This window comes from Osmerus eperlanus, chromosome 20 (assembly GCF_963692335.1).
Source record: "Osmerus eperlanus chromosome 20, fOsmEpe2.1, whole genome shotgun sequence".
Taxonomy (NCBI): domain Eukaryota; kingdom Metazoa; phylum Chordata; class Actinopteri; order Osmeriformes; family Osmeridae; genus Osmerus; species Osmerus eperlanus.
Window position 1 is genome coordinate 8,887,335 of NC_085037.1, and position 19,670 is coordinate 8,907,004.

The 19,670-nt window shown below is 42.7% G+C and overlaps 1 protein-coding gene across 1 annotated transcript; it reads left to right on the forward strand.

Annotated features, from left to right (window-relative positions):
* Nucleotides 1-11,544: 11,544 nt before the first annotated feature.
* On the forward strand, nucleotides 11,545-19,418 carry meox2b (mesenchyme homeobox 2b). Its single transcript, XM_062445719.1, has 3 exons — nucleotides 11,545-12,468; nucleotides 15,528-15,700; nucleotides 18,599-19,418. Exons 1-3 carry the CDS (start codon nucleotides 11,994-11,996, stop codon nucleotides 18,821-18,823), a joined length of 873 nt encoding a protein of 290 aa, XP_062301703.1. The 5' UTR covers nucleotides 11,545-11,993; the 3' UTR covers nucleotides 18,824-19,418.
* The last annotated feature ends 252 nt before the right edge of the window (nucleotides 19,419-19,670 follow it).

The window sequence follows — 19,670 nt, forward strand, 5'->3', positions numbered from 1 at the left end:
ATCACACAAAGAAAACTCAAAGGAAAGAAATGTAATCTCTACATGTGAGAGTAACCGTTTCACCCTTGGTAATAGTTTGATTACAAATCAACAAAGCGTTCCTGGGAGAAGCAAGGCCTGCAGCAGTAGGCTTCCTGGCAGAGATCCTCTTAATCAGAGAGAACACTGTAATCTGATTAAACACAGTTTTTGGGGGTTGTCTCCGACTGCGGCTAAATGTGACTGAACAAATTGCTACGTGGGTCATGGTTTACAAGTTACAAGAGACTGATGGATGGATTGACAGATGATAGCTTCAGGAAAAGTGAGAGTGAGAGAGAGAGAGTGAAAGTGTATCAGAGAGAAAGTAAACGAGAAAGAGAAAGAGAGAGAGAGGGTGAGGGAGATATTATGAATTTCGTGGCAAACGAATATGCCAACTAATTGAATCCCTCTAATCAAATTAGTGTACTAAAGTTATGTCTGTTTAAGTCTTTAACATGTTATAAACATCACAGCATCTGTTAGTTAAATGGAGCAGGACCCAATTCATTATCTGGGCTACAAAGTAAATACTGATGGAGAAAAACGTAAACAACATTAGTCATTGTATCAAAAGTATCATAACTATTGTAATCATGGTGATAATGGTAATTATGTGCATTTCCTGCATGGTGGCACACAAGTTCTCTGTGAAACCAATTGATGTCACTATAGCGGAGTGATCTCAGGGCTCTCGACTGATGATGAAACTGTTAGAGGAGTCTGCCTGCGCTCACATGAAGCCTACAGAGTTTCCTGTCCACGAGACCGCCTCATTGTGACGGGCACCCGATCCTGAGAGACAGGAAACGAGGAGAGCTCGGCCATTTGTACCTAGTTGAGGATTGTGTGACACAACTGAATGCTCAGAAACCACCCGATACGCTTGTTCCTCACACGATGAGCTCATGTTTTTGGATATGCGCCTTTGACAAAAACTTCACGCGTTACATTGCACCGAGCTCTGATGTTACTGAGAAAAAGCACTGTTAAGTGCTACCGGTGTTGTGTATGTGTATAGAGGAACTGCATCAAGCCTTTTTGGCTGGATTCACAGCAGTAACATGACCCTGTCTTCTATAACAGCTGTGGAGTGACTTCCCCTAAAAAATCCCTTATCAATGGTTGCCATGGCAAGTGGAGGTGACATGAGATCCTGCTGGCTTGCGTTGAACCTGGCTGCCTGTTAGTGTTGGTTGAATGGAGGCTTGTCACAATGATGTATGGATTTGTTTTCTAATCCTTGGGGTGAAACATCCAGGTGTTTACACACAAAACACATCCTCCTGGTCAAAAAGGAAGTTGTTAGGAGATGAAAGGCATAACAGAGCCATTAAGGATGGAACCCTGAATCAGAAAATGAAAATAAAATAGAATAGATTTACTGTCACTGCTGCCCGTTACAGGTTTGTCCTACAGTAAATTCTCAAAACATTTTGTATTTCTAAGAAAAGTTTATATTTTCCAGAGATTTAACAAATGTAATAATAATTATTTAAGCCTCTTAACTGTGAATAATCTAATTTTGTATATAAAAATTTGACATGGCCTGTAAAACCAATTTGTGGTTCCCTAAGGGAAACATGATTGGGGTTGAGTTTGTAGAAGATGCTGTGTGAATGCTCATGAGGAGGGCTAATGCCATGCTTTGGTCAAATACAAGTGGAAACAAGATATCGCTGAGAGGATGATGGACAAACCCCAGAGTTGGCCTGTGGCTGGTGTGTGTGTACAGGAGTGCATTTGGAAATGGGCATGAGTAGTTGGGTAGTTGGTAATGGAAAAATATCCTGGAGAATGTTGAATAGGAGACATGAAGACCATGGACAGCATATTTTATCCATGACAAAATATGACTGCAGCTCTCAAAATCTGTTTTGAGTTATACAAAGTTTGACTTTAGTCAAATACGCTGCAGAGGGGTTGGCCCTGTATGAAACTCCCATATGGGCATAAGATACCAATTAGAAACTCAGAGACAACACTCTTCCAGGGAGTCATCCGTCAAATCACTGCATGCATCATTCTTCTCGGGACCAAGGTGTTAGTGGGGTGTGTGAAGTCTGCAGACTGCACTAGGCTACATCTGTTTGTGTCACTTGGACTCACTGAAGAGGACCCACAGTATTAAAACGTCACAGACACATTTACACTCGCTTGTTAACAATCTATCCGCCCCAATTCTCTGAAAGTATTTCTGCTGGCGGTGCCACATTGTCTAGACTATGTACTGTATATGTGGCAAAAATATATCAAAGTATATTGTCACAATATAATAATTTGTCAAGCAATCATTTGTAACACAGTGCCTTTCGGAGACTATCTATTTTGTATTGTGGACGTTTAAAACTGAATTTTAACACATTGGCACGTGAAATGGCAATGTGTAAACTCTTCATTGAATGGGAGCTCAGGAATCTGCTCACTGAAATGTCTGCTCATTCTCTGATCAAACCTCTGCTTTCAGTTTTCTCTGACCTGCCACTATAGACGAGGAAAGGATTTCCCATTCAGGATAGAGGTGTTAGAAATAAGATTTGGATTTAGTTGCGTTTATGTATGCATGTATGTGGGTGTGGATCATGGTAGATACAAAACACTGAATTACCTGTGCATGCCCTTACCTGGAACAAATCATACAGTACTGTGTGCCACTTCCATAACAATGGAATGGGTGTCATAAAAGTGTGCATATCATTTTTTTTTAAATATTCATCACAGCATTCACATTTTTCATTGAAATGTTAAAATCTAATTGTTAGTAAAACGGATATTTCATGTTGGAATTGGATGTCAAATAGACCAATTCACCATGCAGTTGGCATATTTTTATTGCACTTACACGTCATGTTTGTTATGAGTTAAATTGCTCAAAATGTGTTTTAATTATTATTTATTTTTGGCTTTTGTGGTACAATCTATTGGATCACAATGCCACCTAGTGGTTAAAAATCAACTGCTTCAAGAAGAAGGAGACATTGGCCCAGTAGATGGCCGTGCAACAATTTACTTACATGCCAAAATAAAACCACACACTTGCGGCTGAAGATAAACAAAACACTGTTCTGGTTATCAGCATCTTTAACCACAAGTGATTTTTGTTTAAAATGGTTGGGTCTTACCAGAACCCACAGTGGGTGGAAGAAGCTGATGTTAGTGTATCTGGGTAATGATGCACTGGGACCCCAGTGTCCAGTCATGGGATTTAGTGGACAGGGGTCGGGGAGAAGTCACATACAGCTAACGTAGAGAGTTTTGACCACAAGGCTGTGGACCGACATAGAACAACAGAAACTAACCGTCCCAGAACCCTCTGCTGTTCCTATCGACCTCTCTGGTTAGAAAAGAAACACAAATATTGCTCTGAGGCCAAGGAGGACTGATGATAGAAATATGCCAATGCAGTTCTGTAATTTGCTTTTCAAAATATACAATCCAAAAACACATAAAACGAAATGGGCCAAGAAATCACTCATTACAACAGCAATTTCCTGTTTGTACGAGTCTTCTAGCTGCCAATGAAAATGCTATGTGTTCACCCCTTGGATTACATGTCAATAATGTGCAATGATATTGTGAGGAGGAATGTGTGATTCATATGAAAACTAGTATTGCGACATGCAATCTACAAATATATACAGATATGTGAATAAATAAGTATTTCATATTCATATTTCTCAAATGATCTAGTGGGGTAAATGCTTTGCTCTTTGTATTGCCCAAATCCTTATTTTAGAGCCAGTGTATTTAGCCTTGGGTCGACTGAAACCATTTCCACTCCCAGTATAGCTCATGTTGATTGAATTATGGAGCCTACTGTAAAAGGCAGAGTGGAAAAGTCGAGCATGCATGGTGACATGTTTAGGTGATTTTGTTCTGAGAAGTCTTCTCGTCTGGTAACAAATCTATACCGAGGAGCTCTGTGCTTGAGAGACTTGGGTGATTTGGTTGCAGCTTTTGTCAAGATAAATACATTTTCATTAAGTGAAAAAATAGATCCTGAACAGTGAATTCTCTGCCATGGCATAAATAGTCCTATTTGGGATGGAAAATGGCGTTCCAGAGGTTTTACATGCTCTCTGTACTCTGTCAACACAATATCTGTGAAATGAATTTGCAGTGTGTGAATCTGGCCATGGGCACGATGTCGGGCTATCCCTTTTACTCCCATTTTTCCTATAAAGCATTTTGAAAGTTTCTGAGTTCTGAAAATGTTTTGCATATCTTTATGTGTGTGTGTGTGTGTCACACTATGGAAGCTGTTGAATTTTAGCAATGCAAAGTAAATGCCTTAGAATATCTATTGCTAGAAAGACATGAACATCAACAAAACCTCAAGAAAATCAACAATATTTACTCTATTTTTTGAAGACCCCAAATAGCATTGCACACAGAGGGACTGCTGGAAGTAGCTACCCAGCTCTATAGAATATGTTTGGGTGCTACTGTAGAAAGAATAAACAGTCCTATGTGTAGTCCTATATGACATGCTAAAGATATATTGAACTAGAGGTCTACCACTACTGGCTGGGTCTATATGTAATCATATTGTGCTAATTGAAGACAAGACTAATGTGTCATGTTTGTCTGCCAGATTGTTATTGAATGAATGATACTGGGTGGAAAACCAGGAAAGTCTTCAGTCTAAAAAAAGCATGTAATTACGGCCAAGGGATGCCATGTTTACCCCACACTCTCTCTCTCTCTCTCTCTCTCTCTCTCTCTCTCTCTCTCTCTCTCTCTCTCTCTCTCTCTCTCTCTCTCTCTCTCTCTCTCTCTCTTGCTCTCTTTCTCTCTCTCTCTCTCTCTCTCTCTCTCTCTCTCTCTCTCTCTCTCTCTCTCTCTCTCTCTCTCTCTCACTCACACACACACACACACACACACACACACACACACACACACACACACACAGCAGTGATATACCACAGTTCCAAGATTAGTGACCAAGCACCAACTGCCTATTATAGCCCTGAGCCAGGCATGGGGCCTGCTAATAAATCCTGCGTGTACTCTCGCTTGTGATAGGCAGCCGTGTGTGTCCTCTGGCTTGTGATTGGATGTTTGGGAACCAACCCAGACAAGTGGTGTGTCTCGGCGGGGGCCCAGAATGTTGGTGCGGCCGCAGACTTTTGGTCGCGTGAGCCTAGCCATAGATCCACGGCCTCCGCTCCACATTAGTGCATGTCTACATCACACAAGTGATTTTGTCCACCATCTAACCACGGATGATGTCATTTCCTCATTTTGGGCCCTGATATTATTTGCTGTGGGATCTAAGGGAGGGGCGTGTGTGTGTGTGTGTGTGTGTGTGTGTGTGGGGGGGGGGGGTCGAGGAGGAGGAGGAGGAGAAAGGAGGAGTGCAGTCTAGTTGGACCACCATTCTAATTACAGATTTAGGAAGGAAAGAGGCCCCTGGAAGGTCCTCTGGAACTCCCATCTATGGACATGATGGATGGGACTAGAGGGATGGAGAGAGAGAGAGTGAAAAAGAGAGACAGAAAGACAGTGAAATAGAGAGAGAGAAAGGCTGTCTATAGAATGCATCACCGCAAACTCTAGAAAGAGAGAGTGACAGAAAGAGTGTAAGAAGAGAAGAAGAGAGAACAACGTCAAACAAGCTGAGCCGTTTTCCAACGTCAGATCCAAGAGGCTAGATTGATCTGGGGCTGGAAGCTGACATCAGAATGATTGATATTCTTCTTCTCTAACTCTGCCTAATTCATGGAGGCAAGACAAGCCTGGAGAGAAAGAGACCAGTTAAAGTGCTTCCTCTTGTTCAGGCCCAACAAATGATCTTAACTCTTTATCCCAACACATTCATTTATATTCTTTCCAAATGCGTTTTAATGATTGAAATGAAGTCCCTCATATACTTGACTGATATAAAAAAATATATGAATTTCAATGTATCTAAATATAAATTATAAAGAAATGGAAGGAGACAATGTACTGGAACCAAGACATAAAAAGGTGCTTTCTGGTGAAAGAAAAAAGAAAAAAAGAAAAGAAAAAAAAAGACTAAAGAAAAACATAATTCATGGGAAATTGTACACTGTAAATGACACCCCAAACTTCCTGTAGATTAAATACAGTTTTGTATCAGCCATCATTGTGATGAGACAGGGGATGCTGCTTCACCACTCAATTGCTGCACTCAAAACTTTTCATGACGCTGTGAATGATCATACAGAACCAAATGTCATGTCACAAGGACTTTGAGTTAGGAGTGAGAGAGGGAGTCTGTACGGAGCAACACCTGTGACCATTCAGTGTGTGTATTGGCTCTGCATCAATCTGGCAGTATGCGAGTTTCTAATTAGAACGACAGCTCTGAGTGTTCCCATTCACAGTGAACAAATCCAAGGACACTGTTTTCATTTGGAGTCGGGGACGGGATGAGTTCTCTGCTCAGTGTCGTAGGAGCAGCGCACGCTCACGTCTAGAGATCTGTTTATGGGAGAGTGATCATAGACACAATCGAGATTTACAACCTATTAAACTTTCATCTATGTCTGAGCCTCTGGGCTGAAGAGGATGATCTCAGATCAATCAAGCTGTGATTTAGTGACATAAACACATTGTTGGTTGAAACGGAGTCAAGGGATACAGCATATGTATGAGGGTGTGTGTGTAGGTCATGGTATGTGCGTGTGTAGACACATGTTTAGGTGAGCATTGACTGAAGAATGGAGAGAGAGAGAAAGAGAGAGAGAGAGAAAGAGAGAGAGAGAGGGAAGAAGAGAGTGTGTGTTAAACAAACCAAAAAAAGTTATAATCAGTCCTTTTCTGATGAATCATTCCCCCGTAAAGAGGTTAATCTTGTTCAATGTAAACATGGCATGGCGGTGCGACATGGCCCATTTGCAAAGAAAATGGTGCATTCTGGGTCGTTTGATTGTGGGCTCTGTAGGAACGAGTGTTATTTACCCACAAGGCCCGCAGCGAGCACGGTGGCACAGCCTAGTCCGCTCACACTGTTTACTGTTCATCCTCCTGCTGGATTAGTGTTCCACAGGCAAAAATAGGAAATTGAGTCCTGATTACAGAACCAAGGGGCCCGAACATGTGGGAAGGAGGACGCCATGATTAACAGGCTGAATTAAGCATTTAGTCTGTTTTTACTGGTTTGTTGTTTAAAAGAGCTGATTTGAAAAACCTCATGTATAAACATGAAAGATTCCACACCTTGTACTCAATGCGTGAGAAAACGTTGAGTTGTGTCCCTGCCAGCAATCCTTCTGTTTTTGTCTCCTGCACTGTAGACTTCTCTGAAAGGTCGTCACCGATGTTGAACAGGGAATGAACTTCAAGTGCAGTGCTGCTTCCATAGTAAAAACCATTTTTGGAACAAGGGTTCCTGAACTAATGATACTGATGGTCCTAGCAGAACCTTCTTGAATAAAACTCATCTTAAAATTACTTAAGAATTAGGAATTGCTAAAGGATTCTGTTCTGCAAAAACAATGCAAAATGCAGGTGGTGTTACTCTAAAATCTCTATTACTGTAGTATTCCTCCGTATCAGCAGAGGGCAGCATGGCCATACAATCCCACATCAGCACCTTGTTAAAGCATCAGGTTGTGACCCAGTCACCTGCCTCTTTGTCATGTCTGATCTTAGATCAGGAGTAGCTTGAGGAAGAAGAAATCCCTAGAACCCCAAAATTGCTGCAATAATATAGTTTTTCCTGCTTGCTTTGTTTGTTTTCCATTGATTGTCAAGGGCGCTGAGAAAACTGTATTAGAGGTCAGAAACAGGCATTTTATTTTGACATCTGATCATGTATATGATCATCATCATTTCTAATCTCTGGAACTAATTTGTGTGTTAGTCTACAAGCCCTGCCATAGTATGTCCAGATCTGGAAAATGTGAGAGACAGATGACTGGTTTGTGAGCACTGACCCTTAACAAGCCACAGGGAAACGTTAAAACCGAGAAATAAACGATCAAAACACTAACGATCAGATTTTACAGCCACAACTGAACAGAATGCGTGTGGCATATTTTCAGAAAGAATTGATAGGTCGGATTCCGTTGCCAGAAATAAAGCTGAGCAACAACTGGTACAATAATATAACTAAAATCATTAGGCTTAGATCTATGTGGGCAACAGTACTACAAGAGAACTAATGTGCTGGCAGAACAAAAGACCATGCAGGAACTTGGCCAGAGCCTGGATAATTTAAGAAGAGAAGGAAGTCATTAAACCATAAGATGTCAACTTTACTTTTCTGAAATATTGCTAATATTAGAACAGCATGGTGTGCTGGAGGTATTGTGAAGTATAGCTTGGAAAGACAAGGGCTTTTCCCCCACTCATTTAAAATCAGTACAGGCTGTGTGTCTGGGTTTGGTGGACACGTTCACTTAAAAAAAAGATGTTTTTCCTTGAGACATAGCATAGAGTATCCAAAATGTACAAACTGTACTTTGCATTCTAAAATCTCAGTTGATCTCAATGAACTGTGCTCTACGTTTGTATGCCTGTGCACTCACTCAAAATACTATTATTTGATACCACACATCCCGGAATAATATGATAATGCACAGTAAATACAGTATATGGTTACATTAAAAAGACACTGCATCGGTCTGTCGCACACACACAGTATTTTCACATTTATCATCAGTATTTGCAGGACGAATGTATGAAACTCTCAGATATCCATGATTATTTTCGAGACTTCCTCTTCCATCACAAAAGATACGTCAAGCACAAAGGTAAGCCCTATGACATCACATCCTTCCATACAAAAGGCAGCTGCTGGACTATACTATGAATTTCATGTCGTACGTAGAACTCTCTGAACACCTTAACACGTTTAAAATTGCATTATCTCCATCTCATGGAAATGGAAGACACACTGCTGTAAAATCAATTTGCTCCCGTAGCTGTGGATATATTTCAGATCTCAGATGGAGTTAAGACAGTAATGTTATGAAGTTACACACCCGCCTACCCTGTCTCTTCTACTCACACAACAACAGGCTTCAATTCCAATTCACTGAAAAACGGCCCAGTGGAACCGGCTTTGAAACACACCAGTAAACGGACCACAAGAAAGAGAAAAGACATAACAGAGTTAGCTTTTCATTACTATTCTTCATTTGGAAAGTTTGCATTTTAACACTCGTTAAAGTAATAAAAAGTCATAAAAGACAGCGCTGAACTGTAAGTTGAAAGTAACTCAGTTTAAAAGAAAGCCAAAAGCTCATAACAAAACTTCATGAACTCTTAAAGGCATTGTTGATTTTTTATTTCAATAGAGAATTATATTTCAGAAATCTACAGAATGGGAAGCTAAGGACTAACCAATACATCTCATTAATTTTAAAATGAATATCCAATATCAAATATTAACTTTATTTTGAAAACCCTTTGGTATTCCGATTAAGAGTTTAAAAGATGCATTTAAATTGTTATTTTACAAACCACAACTTCTACAAAATAGGCTGGGGCATGTGAGTCCCTTTAGAAAACGTGTCATGGGTTCAGTAAGTTGTGCCTAGGCTTGCGTTACCTTACAGTATACCTGATTGACAATGCCAGGTTGCTGATGGATGCCTGTAGAGCTGTAAGTTAAACTCAAGCATCATATTCACCTCTTCACAGACTTAAAAAATATCCAGACATAAGAAGCACACACACACACAAACTCACAAATACACACCTGCAAAAGACTACGCTGTGAAAAGACTCACCTGCAGAAAATTCCTCCTCCCTCTGGGAGCAGTCAAATTAGCGGTGCAGTATTACTGAGACTTAGGTCTTTGTCGGAGCAAGAGGGGCTGCCCTGCCCAGGGAGGGCTCACAGGACTGGGTTCAGAAGCACCACGACAAGCCCTGGGGGTACTGCCTTGGCATTGCTTTCCTGGCCCAGCCAAAATGAAACCATATGAGCATTAATACACACCCTGGGCCAGCAGCGACGGATTCCTTTACATAACTACTAATTGCCCTAATTTGTTAGGTAAACAGAGTGTTTTTCTTCTGGACCTTAAACACGGGACCACCGGATGTGGCGCTCTCCTCGTACAGGACTGAGAGAACACTAACAGCCGTCAAGGCTTTTGGTGGTCTGTTAAAGCAATTTCCTACAAAATGAATCTAATTTCCTCCCTGTTCCAGACTTCATATGTGTGGTTTACCCACTGCCGTAGCCTATAGGTCCAAACCAGGGCACGGGAATATCAATAGATCCCTGTAAGAAGACAGATATTTTTTTATATTTTCATCATACAGCACAATAAAGTTATTAAAATAATGGAATTGAGGTAATATAGGAAATCAAATGGTGGGCATTTTTTTATGTTACATTTATTTAAACAATATTTAAATAAAAGGATTCAATTTTCCAAGGTTCCTTTTTAAATTAGCAGTGTAGTGAACACATACTGAAAGCAGACTGAAAATGTAAATAGTTATAGACTGTGAAAAAAACAATAATTAAAAGACACATTACCCTTCATTTAATTTATTTATAAAAAAAGTTATTTGGCATCTTTCAAACAATGTTTGAAATAATAAATTGAAGTAATCTGAAATGAAAATAAATGTAACTAAATATGACTACTGGACACTGATATGATATTCTTTCCAGTTTTTGTATGGAAACCTAATGTGATAAAACATATAATACTCATTTTACTTCCACCATAACCCAACACCATACCCTTAGGCATACTTGCACGTTTTCCCTAGCCACAAAATAAATTTTCCCCGTGGTGGACAAAATAAAAATACGTCAATTCAGCCAGATAACCATACTAAAAACCCAAAGTAGAATAAATCACTCTCACCAACAACAACGCATTTAATTGTGCTGAATAAAATGTTCTCAATCTGTTGTATTTCCCCAACACTCCTGTCATTTTCCCATTGTGTGTTTACAGTGTGGCATTTAAATAAACTTAGTTGAGTAAACTATTGGATTTAAACCGTGTCTTGCTGTTAAGTATTCTACACACAGAGTGTGATGCTTACATATGAGTTTCAAAACACAAAATCACACAAACTCACAGTAAGAAGACTGTGAAACTCTCTTTCATGAATAGTAAGTTCTGGTTAAAAACTGGTTAGATACTTGCTGAGATGTGTTTTGTGTTACCAGCCTGAGAAATGCATTGCAAAACACAAAATAATATCAGCTGTCAGGCCACGGACAGTCGACTCAATCACCTGACTGAATATATTCACCTTGCAACGCACCATAAATACACGCACAGCTAATAATGTGTCGAACCCTCCGAATCCAAAACCTGAGCTATGACGCAACACAGGCCTTAAAAAAAGTGTTGGTAGGGGTCAGATAGCTCAGGTCCAAAATAAATTGGCCACTTTTTCTGAGGCAACAGCATCGGAATGGTGCAGATTTATTGTGCGTTGCGTTTTGGAGGAAGATCGTATGCATGTGGTCAGTCGCAGTGAGCCAGTGACCCAGCCTCCCTCTCACGTTACGCCCTATATATAACATCCCCCCTTGGCCTCCTCCTCCTACCCTCCCTTGCGCTCTCTCGCTCTTGCTTCCTCTCTCTTTCCCTCTCTCACACAACTTCCCTGGAACCACCTTCCTTGTCCACACTGGCCCCGGCCGTCTCTCCTGTCACCCGAGCTCCTCCTCAGTCTCCCTGTGTTTACCCGCGCGCCGCCTGGCAACCGTCCGCATGCTCAGGATTATCGGAGGCCCTGCCTTTCAACGCCAGCGTCTCTGCCTTCCTGCAGCCCGATTCTCTGGGAAATACAGGGCTGGAGGTGCGAGTTGAGTGGGGCCGTGGAGGAGTGCTGTGATTTAGGCTTCCCGCCTCCCCAACCGTTCCTCCGTGCTCTCTCTTTCACCCCCTTTTCTCTTTGCTCCCCGCTCTCTCACTCTCTCGCTCCCTCTTTCTCCCTCTCGGTGGTGCTCTCACTCGTGTTGACTTGGGAAGCTTTGGTCCAGCCAGGCGGACAGGGCCGGGTGGATACCGCGAACGATGGATCACTCTCTGTTCGGCTGTCTGCGCAGCCCTCATGCCCCCACACAGGGCCTGCACCCCGCCTTCACGCAGTCGCCCCTCACCCTGCACGGGCGCTCTGACCACGTCTCCTACCCAGACCTGCCTGGCTCCTCGCCCACCTGCGGCTACCCGGGGGAGGACGTGTATGGAGCTCCACACCACCGAGGGCACCTGCCCCAGCAGCATCCCCACCACCCGCAGCACCAGTCTGGATGGCATGTGCCGCAGATGCCCTCGCCCAACGGCAGGCACGCCCTCTGCCTGCCACCGCCCGACACCTCCGCCCAGGAACTCTGTGCGGGACCGGCCAATCTCTGCGGCAGCAACAACCCCAGCCTTGGGAGCAGTGACTCCGTGGGGGTGGCGTGTGTGTCCGGGGACTATGGTCGCCAGACGGTATCTCCAGAGCATTCGGACAGGCGGAACAGTAAAGGGAAGAGTGATAGCTCAGGTAAGACGGAAACTTCCTGACCCATCAAAGGTTTCAACTTTGCAATTAATTACTGGTTTGGTTTCTTTAAAATGTAAAGGTATATGTTAATGCAATGAGGCCTGAAAAGGATTGAATGAAAAAATTCACACCATTTGGAGCTAATTTTCTCTCAATTCTGGGGGACAGATGAAGTAAACAAAGGGTCTGATAGCATCGCTTTTTCATTTAGTTGTTTTAGCGTTCATGTACATATTTACACAGCATCTTTTATCCTTTGACGAAACTGTAAGGGAAGTTATTCCACCAAACTTCACATTCTGTATTTTCTATTTAGTTATTTTAATAGCAATGTGCAGATTATTTAAGTCTAGTTTTATCAAGGCAAAAGTACACTAAAATCTGTCAAGGTAAAATCACACAGCTATTGATATAAATATAAAAGAGAAGTTCTGTTTTTACATTATGTATGCCTTGGCTGTACAAGGGAAAAAGGTTTCATTTCCAAAACAACCTACAGTGATAAAAAATTCCTTATTGAATACCTTTCATACAAAATGTGCATTAACTAACCCCCTGATATTTATTGTTTTACATTAGATTGATTTTAACAAAACAGTACTGCAATTTTTAGACTGCAAGATTTACGATGACAATAAAAAGTACAGTTTAAAAGAGGATGGAACTTTACCTTTGTCTAAATAATATTATTCTACATTTTGTACTTTTCAGTTAAATGTATTAATGTGAGAGGCTATTTTGTGCAGTCAACTAGGTAGCTGCTCACTACATCTCCGCCTCCACTTGCTTTGTCAGTGGACTCATTGTTGGCGAAATCTCCACAATTATGATAGCTTTTATAATATATTGCAACAATATTGTAACACATAATTTTTTTTACGTATTTGATTATACCAGCTTCAAAGTGACACCCAAATCCTGTGATATTTCAAACAAATGCCAATCAAGTACCGGTGAGTGTTTCTTATAATGTGTTGTTTTATAGGCCGACCTGCCGTAGACGGGTGTTTCTTTGTCTGTCTCCTCAGCCTCTGAGCTGTAATTGGCTGAGACGTTTTCCCCTCAAGGCATTAATGGCCTACAGGTGTAATCCTTGTGAAGCCTGCTTTTAAAAACTGTTACAATGGCTGTCCACCTGGTCCTTTTCATAGGCTGGACCATAGGCAGAGTTTATGACCTCAAAGACAGAGCTCACCTATCAGGGCACAGCTGGGCTCAGAACCAGGCTCAGGACTCCAGAGGAGAAATAATCAATAACATACACCATCAAATTGTATGTCAGCCTGAAATAGAATGAGAAATCACGAGAGTATGGTAAATAACTAGAACAAACATAGTACAAACATAAAGTAACAATAAAGACTAATTATTCTCTGTGCAGATTCTGGTATGGTGCTTCTTAGGAGTGGTCTAAGATTTGAACAACAAAATTAAGGTTTTTTTCTGTGTCATTGGTAAAATGGTCTCATTGGTAAAATGGTGGACGGCTAAATCTGTACAGCAATGGCCAGAGCAGAGCAGACGCCACAGAGCAATGCCCCGCGGCACGTGTCACGGCCACCTGAGGCCTTTATATGTCACTGCCGTGGTGGCTGACGTCTATGATTTGATTTAAGCGACAAACACTGGCTACCCTCGTTGGTGTAAGTTCACACCATTGGAGCCTGAACTGTTGTTCACTGTAGATTAAAAAACAACAACATTTTCCTCCTATAGGATCACGTTGGATGTATCTTTGATATTCTCCTCACTGAGCTGTGTTCACAAGAACTAGAAGTGTGGCACTGCCATGAACTGAGTGTTCCATTTCCAATGGATTTTTATGTCAGGGGTGCCAATGTCCAAATTCAGTATGTCTGGTGGAGCCCTCTGATGGATGTCCAGAAACATCCACAGTCTTTAAGAACCCAAATCCAATTTCCTAAAGTTAACTTCGTTGGCACTGAGAGATGCCACAAAAGTTTGTGGCAAACATTTTGGGGGAAATATTTCCTGCTTCATGAAGTACAGTCAGTGTATGGACCATCTTGAAAAGTTGTGGAGAAATCAATAAAGCTGGTTTTGATTAAATTACCAAGAGAGATTATACACGCTTCAAACCCCACATATCTTCTAAAACAGGTTTCCCACTTGTTTTTTCATTAGCAATTAAATACAATTCCTTAAATGAACCATTACTGAGATTTTGTTTATGTTTAATTTTTTTTCTGTGTCATTACTTTATTTCATTGTCCCACACGGAATCCCCATAAATTGATGTGCTGTATAGGGAGGCTGTGTGTTTGGTCCCAGTGATGCGACAGTGCATCTTTCCTGGTTTATGTGATTTGTGAGCACATCTAGCATTCATTGGATAACTAATGGAATGTCAACAGGATTAATGTGTCGTGAATTTATGTGTTGTGGACTGTAGAACAGTGTCTATGTCACAACTCTCAACTGTCTTTTCTCGCCTTTAAATGTGATGGTCAGAAATCTCTGCTCATTGAATCTTCAGTATTTAAACATGGATGCATTCTGTATAATGTATGCTCAAATTTGTTGTAAAACAATATGGACAGAAAAAGTACTTCTGTAAAGGAGGTAGCTTTTGTATTGATTTCACACAAAGACACACAACACACACACAATCCTGAACTTGGATGAAAGATACAATGATATCACACAAATGTTATTTGTCTTCAATTTGAAAAAAAAACAGACAGCCGAAAAATGAATCACTCCACAGGCTCATCTTTCGTCAGAAAGTGTTGCAACACATTAATGAAAGAGATCTCATTCTGTCTGCGTTGGAAAAAGCCCAGGGCCATCCGACTCTGGGAACCCGTTCTCTGCCAGGGCTTTCTCAGGCCATCCTAGACACGTGCACTGTGCATGACCAATATCCCTATCATAAACGGTGATTGGCATTCCTAATTGTTTTGCTTTCATTTTATTTTTTGTTTCAGACGGGACCCTGCAGTTTATCACACAAGCCCCGTTTTTTCACCCCTTTTTCTCTCTCTTTCTTTTTTTGGCGACTTAACTGTGGCTGGAAAATGTTCTGTTTTTCATTTCAGATTCCCAAGACGGGAGCTATAAGTCAGACGTGAACAGCAAACCCAGGAAGGAGCGCACGGCGTTCACCAAGGAACAGATCCGGGAACTGGAGTCCGAGTTTGCACACCACAACTATCTGACACGACTGAGGCGCTATGAGATAGCTGTCAACCTGGACCTAACAGAAAGACAAGTATGTTACCTGTTAAGTCTTGCTCAAAACAACACACTTGATTTACACATATATCTAACCCATTGTCTTAGAACAATGGTTTTTTAGCCAATAATTTGGCCCAAAACAACTCTGGCTCCTTGTCTGTAATTTTCTCAGGAATCAACATGATAGAATTAATACCACAATGACTATAATCATCCACAGCCATTTTTGCTGAAAGATTCTTCAACATAATTCAAAGATCCTTGGTCCTGTAGCCTTAGCCGCACATCACAGTGTGACAGCAGTTGGTGTGGTTTCTATTAAGACCTACACAGGCGTCACGAGTTAAAAAGCCCTCTGTGTTTTGACATTAGCAAACGGTTAGACATGTCGTACTAATGCTCTGAGGCTAATCGATTCCAAACTGCTGAGGTTCTTTGATATCCCCACACTGCTGCTCTGGGTGTCTCAGATAGCATGTGTCACGCTCCAGATGTGCCTGTTATTCCCTTCAGATGCTGACACCAAACACGAGAGACAAAAGAAACTTCAAGTTTTTGGTCGAAAATATATTTATGACATGGACAAGACAGCTGTCTGCATTCGAAAACATGTTGAAATCTGAGGGGGATGCTGTGTAAGCAATTGCAAATAGATACCTGCCAAGCAAAGAGGCAATCGTGCCATAGAATGATAGACACAGTATTGCAATAACTATTACTGATTGCTGATAAAGGCAGGAATAAAGGCAACTTCTGGCACTCGGTAACTAAAATAAAAGTCTAAAACGGTGCCTTTATTTTCTCTGTGTGGGTCTCAATGATCGCACTGTTTGTAGCAGTTTTGTAATCCAAGAGCAACCTACAAACTCAGCACACCCACAAGTACTTTCGGAGATCTGTTGTATAAATCCAATCAAAGTGTCTTGGCTCAGGCTGAAGCCAACTAAACCCACCCAGGATTTTGATCTTCCTGCCTGGGGCCTGGTCCCTCACCACTCCCCCTCATATTGGCTGCCTCTCCAAACATTTCCAATACAGCTCCAATAAATCTGTGTGTGTGGGGGTTGATTCTAGATCTCAACCATTTCAACATCCTCCTCACTATTGTCTTACACCTCCTGTTACCTTCACTACTGTACAGTTTTACAAAAAGAGACGGAGCAACCGGGGTTGGCTACAAGGTCACGTACAGAGTGGGGGGATTATTTTGCGCAGTACAGAAGTCCGAGCGGCTCACACTTGAGGTCTGGCGTTTGGACCTGCGAATGACAGTGAGCACTCAAACACGGTACGGGAGAGTTAGTTATACGAGTTGGTGCGGGCTGAGGCGTTCATTAGAAAACGAGCCACACATGCGCGTGTTTACTCTGCTAACTTAACCCCCCGTCTTTGAGTGGCAGGGCCACTATGCAGCGCTTCCTAAAATAAATCCGACAGGATAGGGGTTACTGTGAGAAAGCAGGTCACTCCTGGGGGCGGACAGGGGGGGCCTGAGGTGGGGGGGTGGTAAGAGAGAGGACGAGAGGGGGTGAGAGGTACGAGGCTTTAGGGGATGGGAGGTAAGAGGGAGCAGCCGGGGGTGTCGAGGGGGACGAGGTGGGGGCACAGGGGTTGTTGATTGGTCCAGATCTACGCGGGCCGTTTTAGGCAGCAGCTTAATCATCACTGTGGGAGACGCAAATACTAAACAAGCTGTCGAGTCAGGGAAAGAAGGCTGGGGACGAGAGCCAGAGAGCCGCCGTCACCCACGCATCAGCACATACCTGACCATGTGGAAATAAGATGCCCCAACACCAACCCAACCTCAACGCCCACGCCGTTCGCCTGCCTGCTGGCTATCTCACACAGTTACCCCCACCAAAAGACAACCAACCTCAGAGACGCCTGTCTGTCTCTATATCTGTTTGTCTGTCAGTCCCTTTCCGTTTCCCCTTTTCTCTGTCCATCTGGACACCCTTCCACTGTCTGTCCTTCCACACTGTCTGTTTGTCCCCAATCTGGAGTTCTAACTAGGAATGATATTAAAGATAATGATCTCCCACTTTTACGCCAGTGGTTTCAGCTGAGGTGTCGCAGGGTGTGTGTGTGTGTGTGTGTGTGTGTGTGAATGTGCGTGTGTGTGTTGTGTGTGAGTGTGTGTGTGTGTGGGGGGGGGTTTATGTAAGCCCCATGGCGTGTGAGTGGAGAGGTGGGAGAGCCGGTGCTGTGCTGGCAGAGGTCTGTTTCACTTAGCCCGGTAAATCTCTCAGTCACACACACTGATAGAAGAGGGTTCACACGAACAGAGTTAGGACGTGAGGTTTCCTGACGCACAGGGGGCGGTAGAGTTTTACTGAGGTTTTCTCCACACTGAGAAACCAGAAAAAAAAAGATATAACAATTTCACAGCAGACGTTTCTCACAATGGCTTCAAGTTACCACTGGTCTCACCCTCCATCCTCAGCCTAGCAAATTGAGACCAGAAGACCTGAAGGTCATTAAGTTAGGAAGCACTTGAAACAAATCCAATCTTTCTCATTGTAGTTCAAGTGGGTTACATTTTTAAAAATCTACCGATGAATAGGCTTTAAAAACATTAGTATTGTCTTGCAGAGTGGTACTCCTGATCACATGTTGTACATGTCATCCTGTTGATATTCCTCTTCTCTGGCCTGCCCGCTGCCCCCTGCCCCATGCCCCCTTCCTCCTGCCCCCTTCCCCCTTCCCCCTTCCTCCTGCCCGCTGCCCCCTTCCCCCTTCCTCCTGCCCGCTGCCCCCTTCCCCCTTCCTCCTGCCCGCTGCCCCCTTCCCCCTTCCTCCTGCCCGCTGCCCCCTTCCCCCTTCCTCCTGCCCGCTGCCCCCTTCCCCCTTCCTCCTGCCCGCTGCCCCCTTCCCCCTTCCTCCTGCCCGCTGCCCCCTTCCCCCTTCCTCCTGCCCGCTGCCCCCTCCTCAGGTCAAGGTGTGGTTCCAGAACAGGAGGATGAAGTGGAAGAGAGTGAAGGGTGGTCAGCAAGGGGCTGCGGCTCGCGAGAAGGAACTGGTGAACGTGAAAAAAGGAACGTTGCTGCCGTCTGAGTTCTCCGGCATGGTGGGATTGCATCACTCGCCACTAGCCAGCTCGCCCGCAAACGAGGACAGTCACGACAGTGACCAGAGCTCTGAGCACGCCCACTTATGACCCCTCTTCTGGCCACGCCCACCTGCCAGAGGCACCGCCTCCTCCTCTCTCAGGAATCAGCTACAGGAGCTCTTCAGGATCACTGTTTGATCATCAACAAAGAGTGACCGGAGACGGACGCCGACGTGGAAGAGAAGATGAACGACTTGTTGTGTGCAGCAAGATGTGTTGAACAGACGTGTCAAAAATATATTATTCTTGATTTGAGCAAAGCCACCCCGAGACTGTACATTGGGATAAAATCAGATTTTGTGAACATTCCACAGATGCTTTGCATTGAAAAACTGGCTTGGATTTTGCACTGTAGAGAATTTGCTTACGTCAAATTCTACTGTATTAACTCAAAAAGGCGTGTACAATTAACTTAAAAGTGAACATGCTGTGGAATTGAAGCGTATAGAGGCAAGGAACCACCAACATACAATCCCTCGTTCCTGCATGTGTGTCTAACTACACAACCTAATGATTCTTATCAAAATATATAGTCTGTTCATCTATTGGTTTTTGTATTTGGCTTCCTTTACATCTTCAAAGTTTACTTGGAAAAGCTGGAAAAGAGTGAACTCCAAAGCTAATAAAATGAAACTAATTACAATTTGTCTCTGTGAGGATTCTTGAATACAACCATAATAATGTGCCCTCAGAACTATTGTGCTCTATAAACTGTTAAACAGACAAACATATTTTATATTTATATAAATAAACATATTTTTCTTGCTATGTGAAAAATCACCTATTGCAAAACTGTAATATGAATGTGTGTGTTTTCAAAGCCATATGAAGTCATTTAGCCTCAGCAGTTTTCAGACTTCTGTATGAGTGTGCATTCTAATTCCTGGAGCGGGGT

Excerpts from the sequence above, each read along its gene's own strand:
- meox2b (XM_062445719.1), top strand. The coding sequence starts at position 11,994 with ATGGATCACTCTCTGTTCGGCTGTCTGCGCAGCCCTCATGCCCCCACA. Across the intron at positions 12,469-15,527 it reads AGGGAAGAGTGATAGCTCAG|ATTCCCAAGACGGGAGCTAT; the intron begins GTAAGACGGAAA and ends TTTTCATTTCAG. Across the intron at positions 15,701-18,598 it reads TGGACCTAACAGAAAGACAA|GTCAAGGTGTGGTTCCAGAA; the intron begins GTATGTTACCTG and ends CCCCCTCCTCAG.